Source organism: Frieseomelitta varia, unplaced genomic scaffold (genome assembly GCF_011392965.1).
Source record: "Frieseomelitta varia isolate USP_RPSP 00005682 unplaced genomic scaffold, Fvar_1.2 scaffold_43, whole genome shotgun sequence".
In the NCBI taxonomy this organism is placed as follows: Eukaryota; Metazoa; Arthropoda; class Insecta; order Hymenoptera; family Apidae; genus Frieseomelitta; species Frieseomelitta varia.
In genome coordinates, this window is record NW_025110179.1 from 176,034 (window position 1) to 195,208 (window position 19,175).

General features: G+C 30.6%; 2 protein-coding genes across 2 annotated transcripts; both read left to right on the plus strand.

The window, feature by feature from the left end:
* The first annotated feature begins 8,505 nt into the window (after positions 1-8,505).
* LOC122531997 lies at positions 8,506-16,453 on the plus strand. Its single transcript, XM_043660399.1, has 8 exons — positions 8,506-8,527; positions 8,646-9,104; positions 9,170-9,286; positions 9,486-9,576; positions 10,102-10,244; positions 11,991-12,123; positions 15,165-15,317; positions 16,316-16,453. Exons 2-8 carry the CDS (start codon positions 8,962-8,964, stop codon positions 16,451-16,453), a joined length of 918 nt encoding a protein of 305 aa, XP_043516334.1. The 5' UTR covers positions 8,506-8,527; positions 8,646-8,961.
* A 16-nt stretch (positions 16,454-16,469) lies between these two features.
* LOC122532003 (cytochrome P450 9e2-like) lies at positions 16,470-18,571 on the plus strand. The gene has a single exon (XM_043660408.1). It carries the CDS (start codon positions 16,798-16,800, stop codon positions 18,358-18,360), a length of 1,563 nt encoding a protein of 520 aa, XP_043516343.1. The 5' UTR covers positions 16,470-16,797; the 3' UTR covers positions 18,361-18,571.
* The last annotated feature ends 604 nt before the right edge of the window (positions 18,572-19,175 follow it).

A 19,175-nucleotide genomic window follows, 5' to 3' on the forward strand; every position in this document is an offset into this window, starting at 1 on the left:
TAAAATTAAATTTTTAATTGCTATTTTGCAGGAATTCGTTCAATAAGTCGAGAGGAAAATCAAGGATGTGCTGAAAGCATAGAGAATCGACCAAAGCGGAATTGTTACAATACATCTTGCGGGTGGAATACCTGTGACTGTGACACGGCAGGCCAAATACGTAAGTTAAAATTATGATTGTGCGTAGTTATTGACTAAATACTTTTTATGAAAATTCTACTTACAGTATTTCTACTAGAGGATTAACACGATGATATGTAATTATATGATAATTCCACTATTTATATTATAATATAATTTTCATTAATGTATTTATCGTGAATGTTGGTTTTATATGTATGAGTGTGAGTGTTGTTGAATGAGTGAGAGTCTTTTGTCTCTAGTTATAAAGTCTATGGTGTAAATGTGATATGTGAGAGTCCCATCTAGTGAATGATGTTTGGAAGAATGTCCCAGAGAGTCAGTTGTTATCGAACAGTCAGAGAGTCAGAACAAAGAGGTATAGTAATATAAGAGTGAAAGTAATAAGAGAGTGAGATAAGAGAACTGATTCATCTAAAATGATATTTCGTGTTTATTGAGTCATTATATTCTTGGGTAAATATACTTTGTATTTTTCGTGAAAAGATATTATTGTCCCATTCTCCACATTTGTTTCTTTAATTATTTAACTATTTGTTTATTGCACTAATATATTTGTCAAATATTTATGAAATATTAAACAAATATTCAAATGATTAGTATTCTATTATCTACTATAGTATACTAGATATCTAGTAATATCTACTATTACTATACTAGGTACAGTGTCTGTTACTTCTTATGAATACATTATTTCATTATAAAAACATTTTTTACTCTTTCTTTTTTTCCTTTAGGAGCTTCTTTAGGTGCAGATGCCCTGAGAACACGTATAAGTGTTGTGCGTACAAGAGAAAAAAAAATACAGGTGTCTAATTAGTTCGTACGTATATCACTGTCGACAAAACACAACAGCGGATGATATAGAAGAGGAAATATTTGAAGGATATGGGATATCTTAAATAAGCGATCACTATATCAGTTAATATTAACTGATTACTTAATGATATTTGAATCACTTTCAACGGACGGTCCACCCATCCTTAGCAGTGCTTTGCAGTCTGCTTAACATCGTGATCGCTGGGATTTCGACACTAGGCACACAGCCACTTGCTGCTTGAGTAATCCGTATTCGGATCTCTAGCGGAATCAGAGGCCACTACAAATTATATTAACTATATTATATCAATATAATATATTATATTATAATATATTATATTATATTATATTATATTATATTATATTAATTATATATTATATTATATTAATTATTAATTGATACTAGTGACGATATTTGAATACTTTTAATAAATCCTTGTATAACAAAAATAAATAGAATGGAAATCGAACGAAATTGATTACTACCTAACTTACAGACGCGAGAATTTTCGATTAAATTTTTTATATAAAACAATATTTGTTTATAAAATGTTTTTGCGTACAAATTTATCTAAATTTTAAATAACAGACGCAAGGACGAATGCTCGAGAGCGGAACAGCGATTGCATCGAACGAACTTTTCATTCGTTTGCATTTCACAAATTCTCGTTCACGTCTGCAATTTTTTTGAGTTCTCCCTTTTAAGGAAACCTTTTGAATTCATTCGACGTTTGTCGAGTCGTTCGCCATTTTGACAAAGAGTCCGCCAATTTGTTTAATTTTTCATCCTCACGTTTCACACTACCTATTTAAGATACTCGTTCTGAAACAAATACTACGCATTTTCTAATGGATGTGCGTCACATCGCGTTGCGTTACGCAGCTGATTTTATGCGAGAAATTAATAATCAATAATAAATTGAACAATTTGTGTGTTCGTGCATCGTGTCGGCAAATAGGCAATAGACCAGACCCGTCCAGCTTGCTCGAGTCGATACGCCTCGAAAACTCCTCGGCCGGAGGAAAAATAAATAACGGAGCGTCCAAACTGACTTTGAGAATTCATCTCGTAGTTCCTTGTTCCTTGCTCTGTCCATCCAAATGAAATGATAATTTACGATAAAACGTTTTTCAATAAATGTCAAGCAAACGAGTAGACCAGTAACGAGTAACGTTGCAGCGTTGATCAACGTTTCATTCTCTTTTCGAGCCATTTGTCAAATACGTAAATTTAGGTTTTCCAACCTGAGGAAAACTTCACGATAAAAAGAAAAGAAAAGGCAGGAAAGGAGGAGAAAAGAAAAAAAGTCGGTCGACGGGGATGAGTGAGCACGCTAAAGCGAAAGAGAAACGATGCGACAAAGTCGGGTTCGTTCAAATTTGTTTCTACTCTGGTGCAGTCATTAGTCGAGCTGAAACGAAATACATACCCCTCGGGGAAATATACCCTAATAATAACTCAAGAGCGACCCTCCTTTTTTCCAGTCTTCCAGCCTCTCTTTTCGGTGCTTGCGCCTCGAGCATTTCCCGCTCGCTTTCTAAGTGTCTTTCCCGTTGTCCTCATCTCTCTCGTTCTCATCGTATACGATTTTAAGTATAGTTGCACCTTATTATCTAAATAACTGTAAATAAACAATATAACAATTCTTCAGCAAAGGTTTAAACACCAAAACAGATATTTGCCTGTATTCTGTGTTACGACTTAGTATTCGGTATATAAAATCGTAAAATTAAAAGTAGACATTTTAGACGGATATTATTCAATATTAGTTGATAATTGATAAAATTATGCTGTGGACTTGGATAAAGAGGAAAAACAATATTTCGGTTTGACACACAGTATAATTAACTGATTAGTTTTTTTGTATAGAAAGAACAGTACTATGATCGTAATCTGCTCGGCAGAAAATCAGCACGCGTTTCAACGTATTTTTGGACTGATGAGTCATACCTTACACACACGTATATACACTTTTATTTAATCTAGGAAGGTTTGACACTATGATTGTTTCTAGTAGTGTAAGATATCGCGATTCGTAGCTGTAGAGTTTTAACAATAATTATGAGTGAGACAGATTTTAAACAACAATGTTTTAAACAAATTAGTAAATTGGATTTTAATGAAAATAAACGAAGATTAAGTTTAACCATATAGAATGAACGTGGGTACTAAAATAAAAATAATAATGTAAATCTATATATCCTTAAAACTTAATAATTTTTTGAATGTTGAAATTGGGAACCTGAGTTCTCAATGAATATTTTCTTTAACGAGCGAATTAAAAAAATTTATTGTTTAAAAAAGTTGATTGAAACAATTAACGTTAATTTCTTTACCGTATTCATCAGTGTTAAAAACAATAACTAAGAAAATTTATTGAAATCTCTGATTATTGGTTCACTTATGTATATATTGTGGTAAATACACGTGTCGTTTGCGAGGATAGGAAGCAGCTTGCTGCACATCGTAATTATATACAAACTATACTTGCAGAAACGATTGCTCATCAAACGACTATCTGTAAAAACCGATGATATTATACTTGCACTGTTGATAAAACAGCTGTTTTTTTTTTTCTAATTCGAATGCGTTCATGACACGATATTACTAAAAACAGAAAGAAATATATTCGCTCTCATAAATTTGCCTATGTTGTTTCCCCTAAATCGTACATTTAATAGATGAGTTAACGTAATTTCACTGTGTGAAAGCTAGCACCTTTTGCACAATTTTTTCCTTCATAGCATTTTATTATTCTAGTAATTAACTATCTACTACTGATATGAAATTGATTCTCATGAACACGTGCAATTAGTTTTATCATTTATTCCCTGATGTAATTCGTTTTAGAATCACGTATCAATCAATTAATGCAAGTAACTGCACTTAATATAAAATAAATTGCACAATATACCTTTTCCCTTTTGTCTTGTTCCTATTGTTGCATGATGTTCATTAATTCTTTAAACGAATTGAATAAGAAACATATGAATAACTAGAAATATAGTGTATGTGTGTAGATATTCCAATATATTAGAAAGGTAAGAGAAATAACGAATGTGCTACATTTCTACAGAAAGTTAGATTAAGTTACTTACTATCACCGTTAAAATTTTTCAATTTGTTGTAAAATTGTATAATTGTATAACTATTGTTCTTGTCATTGTTATTAAATTTATTACAATAGTACCCAAATCAATTCAGAAATATTCATTCCTCTTGTAAAAATAGCACTCACAAATGTTTTTCAGATATATGTCACTTTGTATTAAAAAAAGAAAAAAACATTAATTTTGACAGAATATATAAATAAAAAGAATATTTAAAAATTTGTACCAATACAATATTCAAAGATTGTTGATATTGGAAATAGTATACATACTTCATCATTCAAAGTAATAATAAATACATGATATTGAGTCATTAAAATTTTAAGAAGTTATATATATAGGTATACATACCAAAACATTCTCTTCTCATTCTTATAGTATTAATTATATGTGTCAATTATATGTGTTAGCGCAAGAATATTAAACATTCTTGCAAAGTATTGACAATATTATTGATTCATTCCAAAGCAATATTACCTTGAAGTAGTCTGGAAATTATTTGCATTAATGCAATCTGAAAAATAACAAATACACTTTGCCACAGGTATTGAAAGATTTATTTCTAATAACTCTTGTACATTTATGTTTACTCTGTAAAATTGCTATATAAGTATAGCTCGATTGTAATATTATGTATGCAAATATTTCGGTATTATGAAATGTTTTATATTCTTTAGTTATTAGATAAAAAAATGCAGTGAACAAAAGTTTGTTCGAAGTGGCGATCTCCGAGAAAAATATCGTTATGCATAGTAAACTCATTGGAAACTTAATAATGAAGTTGGTATATTTTTTACTCAATATACGATATTTCTGCAAATCATATACGTGCAAATGTGTATTACTGTCCAAACATTTTTACATTACACACAAGCAGATTACATTGCATATGTTTGTATATTAATTCAATCTTTTCTTGAAAGTGGATTAAGTGTCTGAAACACAATTTTTCGTTCATCTAAATATTAAACTTTAGCGTCAATATATGACGCACTGGTTATTTTTTAGAGTAGATAGTATGTTTCGAGCTGGAAACTCTGCATACAAAATGGATTATAGATGATCTTTTATCTTCGAACACTGTCATTGTTTCAACTGATAACGCAAAATTCAAGACACAGGATGGTCTACTGTGACTATGTATATAGATACTCGAAGAAGAAAATGTTATATTTCAGATTTTTAAACAATTGAGATTTAAGACAATAATTAAGAAATAAAGTTGCAACGGTTTTTGATGAAATGATTAACAAAATAATAACAAATCTTTTGATGAAATGATTAACAAAATAATAACAAATCTTTTGATGAAATGATTAACAAAATAATAACAAATCCTAGATTAGAACAGAATAATGGAACATACTAAGCACAATAGCCAAAAAACTATAATCAAGAAAATACTGACAGAAATTATTGCATTTAATTAAATTAACGAACCTTACCTTATGTATCATTATTTCGTTTGTTACACATCTACAATTTGACATTTACTCCGTATGTTTTTTGTAACATCCAGGAAATTCATTATTTGTCCATCGACTCACATACAATTTCTCTGCACCATGTATAGTCTGGAACATGTCCATCATTTTAAATTTTGTTCACAGAAGAATTCTGTGTTCTCTTGTTCAGAATTCAATTCAGCATTAGTTCTCCGTACGAATCCTTTTCCGCCCAAAGCGAAAAGTATTGAATTTAGTCACCATCAGAGAATAATATTGTTTCTAGTAAATAGATTGCAGATTCATACTTTAAAGAATTATTCAATTAATTAATAAATGTGGCAGAAAGTTATTTTATACGCAGATAATGAAAAACATTATACTTTGATTATTTTATATATTTTTTTTATATTATGTGCATCCTGTGCAATTTTGCATTATAACTAATGAAATTCTAAATAAACGTATTAATACATTTCTGACAATTATGAAACGCTTTCTGAAACGTCAATTTTTCTAGATCATTAGGTTTTGAGATTTCTCTTCAATACGTAATTCTGTATACATATATGTATGTATATTTTTTGTGTTTTCTACCAGTTAAAGTCACAGTTATATACAGGATATTTCAGAATTATGCTTATACGCACGATGATATTTAATTCTAGACTCTTAACTCTAGACTTTAATTCTATCCATAGATTGATCAACAACAATTAACGATGTGTCTGAATAAAAATTACAAAAAATTAACTTCCTGATTGCCAATATTTATTTATTAATATAATTATTTATTATTATATTTATAATTATAAATACTTAATAATTAGTTATTAATTGTTTATATTTTTCATTATATAAGATTTATTCTATGTATTGTTTATTACTTATTCTTTGCTTTAAGTATTTGTGTGTACATCCTAGAAATGTATTATATTTATCACATAATTATCGTATAATTATCATTTCAATACATAATATTATATAACATGTTATAAATGATAGGATTATAAAAGAAGTTATATAGGAATAGAATTTTTGATATTCAAAGAAATAGGTTGTCAAACTTTGATACCTTATTCTAATGTCACTAACACTAAATAAAATCATATAAATATGTATATGATTTTATACTTATATGTATATGATTTTTATAGTACTAAGATAATTTAAAGAGAAGGAAAGTGTTTTCCACTTCGCAATTTATTACATAATCTAACAACTTTTTAAAATAAAGTGAATAATGTACATATTTTAAAAGTAGAAGCTTCAGCCATTAAAATGAGTTCATTAAGTTTTTTATTATACGATTCATTAAAAATGAGTTTATTATATGTTAATTTAAAAATAAATAAAAATTATGACAACTTCAACATTTACTGTTCCACTATTAATGGGAGTCACAATTTTTATTTACTCTGAAAGTATCCGTTTAATTTACCTATGATTATTCTTTGACGAAAAAGTATATTGAATTATGTTATTAATTTCAAATGCTCGTAACAGTTAACTATAATGTAATTGCAAATAAATACGAACGAAAATACTATCGAACGAACACAATACCTTCATCAAAGCATAGTTTCAAATACATCAATACTGTTATTTCATCAAAATCAGCCTGTCATGTCATTGTTGATGATAGTTGAGAATATTTTTTACAATTAAGTACCGTATCTTTTATACATATGTCATGGATATAGTATAGTTAACTGATTTTATTCAAAGTAACAATGAACTCAGTAAGAATATAAGAAGATAAGAATTCAAGAAATTTAAAGATCCATTGTATCAAAATAAATATAATATTAAAGAGGATAATAAAATTAGCAGGCGTATTCAACTTTAAACAGATAATACATACCATTATATTTTTTCTTCATTCCAGCAATAACACTGATCGTACAATATTTCAACGATATTTTTAATTAAATATCCACGATAATATTATTTTGGATTAGTTTGGAAATAATCCCCGTTATTGCAACCTGAAACAGGACAAAAATATTCTGTCATAGTAAAAAGCAGTATGTTAAAAAAAAAAAAAAATAGCACTTTTTGTCAAAAATTTTCATAAAATGTAACACTAACGAGATTTATGAAAGACTTCACAATGTCTATTATGTCTAGCACAAATATTGCAGAGCTCGAAGAGAACGTTCTTAATACTTTACAAAACGCGACAGAAATAAAATGCACAACAGAGCAAGAGCCCTAAGAGAAATTCCGAGTTCACTTCTCGAACGACAGTAAAGAACTGACTCTTCTTTTCGTAAGCTGTAATTTTCATGCTGCACATACGTTGCCGTAAAGATTGGAAATGCGAGGAAACACCTGGGTTTGATTGACACTTTTTTGATTGCCACGGAGACAACTTTTTCTTAAAACTTAGAGCAATTGTGCGAAAATTGTAGGGAAGAGAAAGAATAAAAGTAACGTTTCTTCTCGGAAAGACATTCATTATTCACGCGCATCGGCGGATAGTCATTTCCCCCTCATGTGTAATTCACAAGTTGTGTCACGCGACGGTGTCAATATTTTTATCCCTTTCTTTTATTTTCTGTGAAATATGTAAAGCTACGACCGTTACCAGACGCTTCCCGACCGTCGAAGAGAATGGACTTCATTGGCTACAAGTATTATAGACTTTTGAAATTCTGCTACTTCGTGATGGGATTGACATCGTACAAACCAACACAATTAAGCGTAGCGCATACTATGATCGTATGTTGATACTTCTTCTCGGTTCAACATTTTTCGTTGTAAGGATATTCCATTCGTACGAATTATAATTATTTAACCGGTTTTCTCGTATTACTCGTTCTCTCGTATCAATGCATTATTTGAGAAAAAAATTCATCTCTTATTTACATTTTTGTTATCAGTTGTTACAGCTCTATTTCGAAAATAATATTTGCAGTTCTCAATTGTCTTTATTGCAAACAATATTTATAATTCTGATAGTATACATGAACATAACCTATAGTTCCTTAATTGTGAAATCCATAAACGTAAGTAATGAGTTACGTAAGTAAGTATATAACTACGTAAGTAACTGTATTTCAGTTAATTTTAATCAATCATTATAAGACCGTATCATTACGTATCCTCTTTTCTGGCTTTTTCAAGTTAGAGGAATGGTTAAAGGATATAAAATGTGATTGGAATCACCTACATGACATAGAAGAATTTGAAATACTTAAAACACATGTCGCGAAGGGAAATCGTTATACAACTATTTATTTAAGTAAGAAGTAAATTAATCGTCACATAAGACGACCAGGAAACGCTTAACGATAATGTTTTACGCGTAAGATACATTGCAGTTATACTTTGTACCAGTTATGTCACTATTGTTGCGATACCATCTCTTCAACCTCGCATTCTCGAGATTTTTATATTTGTGAACAAATCTCATCTGTGTTATTTACCGATTTTTTCAACGATGCTTATAGACAAATCTCGAAATTATTATTGGACTCTTTTTGCGAATGTTATAATTATTTTGTTTATAATAATTTTGTTTTGCCGTGACAATTTCTTCATATTGACTATATTGCACATACATGGACTGTACAGAATTGCTACGTGAGTATAGTTTTGATTCTGTACAAATAACAATTAGATATTATGATATTTTTCACACTTATTAGTTACCAAATAAAAAATGCTGTGGATAGAAATTCGATAGAAATGGGCATTTCTAAGAAAGATATCGTTATACATAACCAAATAATACACGCAATGGAAATTTATAGCTCAATAATAAAGTTAGTATCTTCTCAGATAAGTACTAACATGCTAATATTTATGCAAAGTTTATTTTTCCAAATATTTGCTGTCTTTGAACTTAAATATTTTAAAGTTATATTTTAATAGTTTTCCTAAGTTTTTCTACGTTAACGCGAAATCAGATTCATTATATTCCGTAGACATGCTTATATTATATTAATTCATTCTTCCTTGAAGGTGGATTAGGTATCTGAAACACAATTTTTCATTCTCCTGCCTAGTAACCGCTGTAGTAGGGTCAATATATTACGCAATGGTCATGTTCAATGTAAGTAACATTAACGTACTGAAAACATCACATACATGATATGATTGGAATCTGACGATTTTTAATCTGCAAATCTGTCAGTTGTTTCAACAATAAAAAGATTAAGGCACCCAACCGCCTATTGTGAATACTAATTGTGTAATTATCTAAACAAAATATAAAATTCGAGATTTAAAGCAACGATTAATTTGAGATTTAATTCAATGATTCATTCACAATGAAAAGATAAAATTACAAGGATTCTTGATGAAATGTAAATGATAAAATAATAATAAATCTATGAATTTTAGTTGGAGTAGTCTCTGAAAAATGGAATATATGTCAGAGAAACCTTTCTACAAAAAAATTCAATAATATTGTACATCTGTATTGATATATAATAAGTACTTAAATTGACATATAATAAATACATTTGTATTGACATATTTAAAAAATAAAAGTTTAGAACTTTAATTTATTTCAGAAATCGTCAGATTCGCTTTCCAAACCCTGGATTTTATTACGTTTGTGATATATTCTGTCTAGATTTCCAGGACGATATCCCATGGATACAGATTTGTCATGATTATGAACTTCGTTATCATTATAAATATTATAATCTTAGGTATTAAAATATTATATAGAATACAATGCGTATTCGACGAAAGTCAGAAATTCTTCTATATTCCGTAAGTACGCAAAATAATTATTAATTATTGGTATTTAATAATTTGTCTAACTGTTAATTAATCGCTAATTCTAGTTCTTTATTATTCTTTATATGAAATTCATTCTATATATGATTGCTTATTATCTATTCGTTGCTTTAAGTCTCATATAAAAAATGAAAAAGTATATTTACCACTACATATTGTATAGCTATATTAATATGTAATACATACACACACACACACACACAAAATATATACATAATATTAATTATATATATATATATATAAATTGTGTATATATAATTTAAATATTATATAATTATACTATTATCATACATCATTTGTATACGTATAATAAATTATACATTTATAATACTCTAAAAATTAGGTGAATTTTTTAAATTATTAATCATATTCTACTGTTACTAAGGAAATGATTGAATCATATTAGTGTGACCAAAATATTCAAAACTCTTCCTTTTCGAGAAATAAACATTTTTTTTTACATCGAATATTAACTGCAATAGAATAATTATTAGATTCTGAGTTTCAACCATAATTTGGACTTTTATTTATGAGAATAGTTTAAAAGTTTGATTTATGATAATAACATTAGTGATGAAATATTTAAAAATCGGACTATTGTCTTGTGTGAAAAAATTTGGAATACACTAATATATATTAAATATGTACTAAACTGATATACATTGAATTTGAAATATCAACATCTTGTAATTTTTCAACATTTTTTAAGAGAAATATATATTGTCAGAGAAATGCATTTTAACGATTCGTTTGAATAAATTTTGAATATTCTTACAATATTTATCAATACAATAATAATTACAATCATAATCATAGGATGAATTTCGAAATGAAAGGTTTTCAGATTTATACTTCTATTTATGTGCCTCAGTGGCTATCCAGTACGAAAGTTTGGTCAGTAAAGATGTGAAGTGTATAAAAGTAGAATTAGAGTTCCAGTAGAATCGTAACTTTCGAATGAATGAACAACATCGCAAATGTTCCATTTGAAAGAATCAGTGGTGTGAGAGAACCCGAAAATATTAGACCGAATTGGGTTTCTTTTTCATATTTAGGTCAGATTCCATTAAAATGATTCCGCAAAATAATCGGATTTTCCAAAAAAAAGTCGAGATTTCCAATAGAATCGTGTTAGTCGGAAACTTTTTGAACGGCTCTGAAAATCTTTTTGAATGAAAATTTGAAACAAAATTAATATTACAATATATATTACAATATATATTACAATATATATTACAATAATATATTACAATATATATTACATTTGGATATCGCATATTTGACTATCGCACTACTTTTTCTTCATATTCTATCTTTTGCAATTTTAGAATCGGGGAAACTCGACTCCATTGGAAATTTCGGAAGTTTCGGAAATTCTGATCATTGAATTTTCATTTTTGGGTATACTTTTTGGGTTTTCACACACCTCTAGAGAAACCGAATTGATGGCACATCCCCCCGATAACATATCTTGACCATTATAATGTGTTTCCCTTGAAATAGTAAGTTCCATCGGTAAAACTTTTTATAGTGACAAATTACTTTGAAAGATAATTGCGTAGAACAACTTACAAGCTGATGCAACAAGTAAATTCTTAAATAGAAGCATCGTTTACAAACAGAAAATTCTGAGATATACCGTAGAATGTAATATTATATCAAATATCGCGTTCTGTTTCATTTCTGTTTTGTCAATTAATCTCAATATGGTTTTCTCAGATATACTGTGGAATGGTATAATTTATCATTATCAATACAGAAATTGCTACTTTTTATTATGCAAGGAAACCATCACTCAGCAGTATTAAATCTCTATAGTATATTGATACCTACGTTAGAAAATTTGAGCACGGTAAGAAATATTTCCGTGAGAATCCAAAATACATAAAATGAGAATAAAATACTTTTACAGCAATTTAAATTATCTTGGTCCTACTTTATGCTGTTATATTCTACTCAGAAATAATAACAACGATTATAGAACGTCAGCGGACCATACGGAAACATGATACACCAGTTGCTATACGTTATTATTAATATATATATATAAGATAATACTTTATATTAACATCGCACGAATTTGGTATGTGTTAGAAATAATGCAGCGGAATAAAAATATATCTGGAGTTCATTCCTTACGTGAAAAGCACGACTAAAGGTATTATCTTTAAATTAAGTACGTCTCTTTACGCATTATCAATCGCAATCACTGAAAACCATTAGATTTAAAAGAATTATGTATTTATTACATACTTATATTTATATATTTACTTATTGCAAAGTTTTTGTAATAAGGGATCTTGCTTAATATGCTTTCTTTTTTTGTTTTCTTTGGAAAGTAATTTCATAATTATAATCATCTCCTCAATATCCATTCTGTTCAGTAATATTATGATACTGATATGATTTTAGAATCAAGTTTGATCCACAATTTCAAACGCGTGACAACTGCTCAACAATAGGTAACGACTCTTATAGTCTGAAATATTGCCTCAACAGTAAAGATTATGCAGGAGAAATATTGTTTGCTATTGCTTTAGTTTGCAGAAATTCTAAATTTTCTAGTAATTTCTTAAGGCAATTTTATAATTGTTCAGTTGCTCAACACTGCATCAATCGAGTCTTGATTGAAATTGAGTCTAAAAACCATAAATAAGTAATTTAACTAGTTTTAGTTTAATGATCGCTTTAACTGTATAGATATGTTTTAACTGTATTATAAAAAATCATATTAAATAACTACGTCCTCAATTAATTGTACGTACATTACTTGAAAAGTTTTTAATAGATATAACTTTGAATTTAAATATTTAGATATTCTTGCTATTTATTAAAGATTTGGACACTTTAAAAACGTTAGTAGCAGTAGTTACGGTTATTTATTTCTTTGGCTTCGTACAAAAATTCTTCTCTAATTGTCTGCCTTTTAAAGATACTCTGTCTTTGCGAATATTTTTAAAGATACTCCATACTGCGAATAAGTTTTAGGTATTTGAATCACATGAATGTGCTCTTTTTTATCTTCGAATACAGAAATCAAAAAAATCAGTAACCATAAGTTTATCGTATTTTCTGTGACTTTCAAATATTGATCAAGTAACAAATTTTAATGCCAATATAATTTTACTACCTATATATATGCATACTAGTTTATATTTTGTATTTAATTTTACACTATAGAAATATAACTATTCTGATTGTTTCAGATAAGTAATGGTTTTTTCTCAGAAAAGATAAATTGTATTTTGAACGAAACTGAAATCCAACAATTACAAACACAATTGCAAATGTTTATGTTGCAATGAGAAACTTGTAATAACTAAAGTATATTGGAAAGTTTAAAATAAAAATCTCAAGGATTGACAGACTAATATTCAAACTATTCTAGCTCACAATTATAAGTTATTCAAAGACATTTCATAGTTAATATGTTAATTTTATATTAGCTTCTTCACAAGGCACTTTAATCAATAAATGCAATTATTTCCAGAACTATTTGTTATTTGAGAAAGTGTTTCTTACCAACCTCGTTTTGTTTTCTGAAGGAGAAATAATCTAGTGCAATTAGTTTGTATGTAGCGTGATGGACATATGAGTTAACTTTTTTTTTTTTTTTGAAATTACATAATTTTTCACAGATTCGTGCATCCTGATTTTTTTATAAAAAAGAAGAATAACTTAAATTTAAAACTATTCGTTTAGGAGATATTTTAACTTAGTTATGTAAAATCAATGTAGGAAAAGCAGTATTCTTGTATTCATACTGTTTTCGTCTTTCGAGCGATAGATTATAATTAAAAATGAGGTTAAAATATCTCTTAAACTAATAATTTTTCAATGCGAGTCTATATCTTTTCATATCGAGATGCATTCACTGATTCGATGGATCAAGAAGTATATCATTCTTTTAATATAGTGGAAATAATGACGAAATCTTTTCTAAAAATCACTTGTAAAAAAGAAAAAAACTATACACATCACAGAATGTTGTTCAAACTTTCGTACAAAAAAATTTTTTTCGTACAACACAAACCTTGGAAGTTATTCGAGGTGAGCACGTTTGGTACCTTACTTGTGTAGTATATAGTATATTATATTCCTTTTTTACTTAGAAAAGGAATTGGTCGATCGTCAAATATAGTGTGTAAATCGATCGGTTCCATCCGATAACTCGTCTCTGAAGTGGAGAAAGTGGCTTGCCACAACTACGACCATATTAAATTATAAACGATAATATATTCATGTTCCCACAGACATTTTTACTTTAAAAAAGACAAATTATAAATTTAAAATTTTAAAATTTAAGAAAGTTAAGGCTAAAATATGTTTTATATTAAGAAGAAATACTTAGACAATTATTCGAAATTCAAACGAAATGTCGATTAATAAATATTTAGTAAAAATCCCATTTCTTACAGATTAATTCTTGAATTCTTTACAAATTAATAAATTGATAAAACTGACATATGTTTTTTTTCAAAAAGAATTCTATTCTTCACACATTTAAGACGGATGACGAACCACAGTTCTCATGTTTAAAAGCGCAGTGCAAGAATTGACAAATACAATGAATAAATAATGATATATTAATATTAAAAACATAATGATGTGTTCTAAAACTTATAATACGTCAATCTCAAATATATGAAGAAAGTCAAATTTATTTCTTCATGTATCGAGATTGAAGTCCGTTTCAAATGTGTTACGCAGAATCTTTTGCATATTTGTACAAAAAAATTGAAAGTAAAATCACATAATGAAATTGCAAGTCTCGCCATAACGCGTTAAAAAGTTGCTAAAATTTTTAAATCTTCATGTACTATGTTACTTAGGCGCCTATGTCACATATATATATATATATGTTAATATTCACGCGTTCTCCACTTCTTTCAGGAAGACTGTCGTACCATTGTCGGTTCAAACTGGCTCAGTCAGTGTCTAACGTCTGGTGAGACTGCGGCTCAAGTCTCAAATTGTCCGATTCCCAGTTATGGTTTATGTCAAAACTACATCAACAAAAGTATCCTCGTGACTATGTGGCTGATTGTGAGTACCTTGACACAAACTAAATTTGTCTAATCAATTAAAGCTAGTGTGTGCTTCGTTATATTCTAACACATTATGAATCATAAATATTATACGCATGAAAATATTTTTGTATATTGTTTCGAACGATGCCAATTGCCAATCAAGATGAAATTTGGAGGTTGTTAGGAAAGGTATAAAAAGACTCTAAATATAACATTATAACTTCGGAAACCATTCATAGAGAAAGATAATTTTACAAAATCCAAAATATAAAAGACAATAAGGCAAAGAAAACAGCATAAAAGTCAGATGGAGATAACTATAATTAGATCAAACCACTACATAATTAATATGTATAAGTTTACGATGCAGTTTTGTTTAACTTTAGATGTTTCAGATATTCTAAATATTTGAATTACAGTTCTAATACTTGTTTTCAATATTACTAACGGGAGTCATTCGAAACTATAGCCCACATAGTACACTATAGAATAAATATTAGCTTATTAGAAAATATTTAAACAAAAATTTAAAAAAAAGAAAAAGAAACAATATACAGAGTTTCCAAACACCCATTTAAATATTATACTCAGTGTTGCTTAACTTCGGTGATCGGACGAAAACCAGTGCTTTGCTTACAAATTAGTTTACTGAGTATTGTCTAAATTTTACAGTGAGGTACAATTATCTCCAATAAACGCGAGATTACAATTTATTTGATTTGCTTCTTAATGGCCTAGTTACTAAACATCCTTAAAGCTTATAATTAGATTATATTATCTTAACAACAGTTTGCACTGTTATGTTTTCTTTTCCGTGTATATTGATCTCGTCTTAATTCTACTATTTGCACTATTATTTTACCTAAGTTATATTATTTTACTTGTATTCCAGAAAGGAGTAATATTGCTTGAACATTGACAGAAATAGGAGAAACCTGAATTTATTTTTTGTCTAGATTAACATCGATTTCTATTATACAAAACAATTTATATATTGAAATGTGAAATCTCTAGTTATTGACTAATGCTCTTCATTGTGTATATGTTCATTGGGTCTCACGAGACCCACCACCGGCCAGTACGGCCCGTCATGCGAGGTTTAAATGGCAAGACAGCAAAAGCGACGTAATTAGACGGCTGTCAGAATGGTAATCCAGAATTATCTATAACTCGTTTTCTCGCGCAAAAAATACCGCTGCACGATTATCACTCGAGTAGTTCGACTGTTTCATCGTATGTTTATCGGCAGCAGCACAAACGTGGAGTGACGCATTACACACGATCGCCGTCGAATCGCGTCTTCAGTCATCTCGAGCACACTGGCGCGACAGCATCCGCTGCCGCTGCTGAATGTTCTATTTATAACGGATCGAAAGTAGTCGGTGATCGGTTTCTGTGATTATCCAGTCTCTCGATGATACTTTCTGGATAGTGAACAACATCGTTACCGATAGGTGCTGAATACCTGCTACAAGTGCAGAATAACGGATCTGAAAATGGGTTGGTGGCCGATAATCGCGGCTGTGTTGGCCGTGCTAGCGGTGGTCTACTACCGAGCCACGCGTAACTTCGACTTTTTCAAGAAACGTGGGATTCCGTACTCTAAGCCGATGCCGTTTTTGGGAAGCATGTGGGAAGTGTTCTTTCAACGATTGTCGATTGCCGAGGGCGTAGAAAAGATGTACAATTTGGATCCTGAGTCAAAGTACATCGGTTTCTTCGAGTTCGAATCGCCTCTGCTCATGATTCGAGACCTCGACCTGATCAAGTCCATCACCGTGAAGAATTTCGACCACTTTCTAAACCACAGAATGGCTTTCGACCCGGACGTGGAGCCTCTCTTTTCGAAGAATCTGTTTTCCTTGTGCGACGAAAGATGGAGAGAAGTACGAAACATGTTAACACCGGCCTTCACGTCCAGCAAAATGAAATCCATGTTCATATTGATGCGCGACTGTGCGAAAGAGTACGGCGATTATTTCGCTTCCTTACCGGCCGACCAGTCAACCTTGGAGTTGAAAGAGGCGTTCACCAAGTACACCAACGACGTGATTGCCACTTGCGCGTTCGGTGTTAATGTCAACTCGATGAAGAATCCGACAAACACGTTCTACGTGTACGGTAGAGAGGCAACCAATTTTGGGGGAAGAGCGCAGGCCGTCAGGTTTTTCGTGGTGAGAAAGTTTCCATGGTTATGTCGATTGTTCGGTATCAGGATATTCAAGCAGAAGATCGTCGACTTTTTCAAGGAGTTGATAGTCAGCACGATGAAGGTGCGGGACGAGAACGGTATCGTTCGTCCGGATATGCTTCAACTGATAATGGACACCAGAGGGAAATTGGGGCCAGGCAAAGAGTTGTCCATCGATGACATAGTGGCCCAGGCGTTCATCTTCTTCTTCGGTGGATTCGAGAGCACCGCCACTCTAATGTGCTTCGCCGCTTACGAGATCGGCATCAACGATCAGGTACAGAAAAGATTGCAAGAAGAGATTGACCAGGTTTTGGAGGATTGTAAAGGCCAGGTCACGTACGAAGCTATTAACGGCATGAAGTACCTGGAGGCTGTCATCCTCGAGAGTCTTCGTATGTACCCAGCGATTGTCGGTAGCGACAGAGTCTGCGTGAAACCGTTCGAATTGCCGCCACGCGTGCCGGGAGCAAAGCCGTACGTCGTTCAGCGAGACGACTGTGTGTGGATACCGATCTATGGCATTCAACATGATCCGCAATACTACCCGGACCCGAAACAATTCAATCCCGACAGGTTCTACGACGATCCGAAACAAATGGCCAACTCCCTCTCGTTCCTCTCGTTTGGAGTGGGCCCCAGGATGTGCATCGGCAACAGGTTCGCTCTCTTAGAAGCGAAAGTATTGCTCTTTTTCGTTTTCGCTAAGTGCGACCTTACACCATGCGCCAAATCCTCCATACCATTAAAACTGGACCGGAAAGGTTTCGCCATGATCCCGGAGAATGGCTTCTGGCTGAAAATCCAGCCGAGAAACGCAAAGAAAGCGGAGCCAGTGGAGCTCATCGAGAAGATTCGCGGCAATTAACTTATGTTGCATTGTACACGATATTTGCAGAACTTCTTCGTTTGTCTAGGGATAATTGTTTTTAATCTTTTTACAAATAGTTGTAATAGGTTATAATAGAACGTGATATATGTAAAATGTAATGGAGTTGCAACATATATTAGTTGTAATATAGGGATTTTATAGAAGGAAGTAAATCGGAAACGAGAGTCTGTCGTTCCAGCCCGTAAAATGTACTACTTACGTGTATGTGCAAAGATGGTGTCTGGAAACATGGACAGTTATTCAATATCTTCAGTTCATTCTAAATGCACAAGTTGCGAACGATTATTCACACATTCACGCTTTCAAGTACAAGATAGGATTTATCTTTTTTCTTTTTTTACTAACCTCTGTTCCGCTAGGAAAATTGTTAATTTTCAGAATTTCAACGACATTATCAATGAATTTTCTCGCAGAATATATTGGAAATAGCCGTTTTTCTAGTCAAGAAGAAAAATATTTTTTGTTATTAAAATAAGATAATAATCTTCCATAGATTTCTTCTTTTTACACGTTTTTACAAAGATTTAATATATACTTTGTATTCAATGTAGACTTGTTACAGTAAAATAAAATGACCATTTGAAATAAATATACTGACTTTGGACTAAATTAGAAAAATAATCACATGATCATTATTTCCATTTAGTCATCGTATCTAAGCGTTATCGTTCTCAGAAGAAGATAACAATGTCTTGTATTGCTTTCGAATTTTAAAGATTGTGAAACAAACAACAATATCCGCTTAACTTTGAGATATCTTTGTTGACAAAAAGTAGTTATGTGCACAGTAT

Coding starts and splice junctions, on each gene's coding strand:
- LOC122531997 (XM_043660399.1), top strand. CDS start 8,962: ATGCTTATAGACAAATCTCGAAATTATTATTGGACTCTTTTTGCGAAT. Junction 9,287..9,485: donor ATTTATAGCTCAATAATAAA/GTTAGTATCTTC, acceptor TCTTCCTTGAAG/GTGGATTAGGTATCTGAAAC. Junction 10,245..11,990: donor CAGAAATTCTTCTATATTCC/GTAAGTACGCAA, acceptor TGGTTTTCTCAG/ATATACTGTGGAATGGTATA.
- LOC122532003 (XM_043660408.1), top strand. CDS start 16,798: ATGGGTTGGTGGCCGATAATCGCGGCTGTGTTGGCCGTGCTAGCGGTG.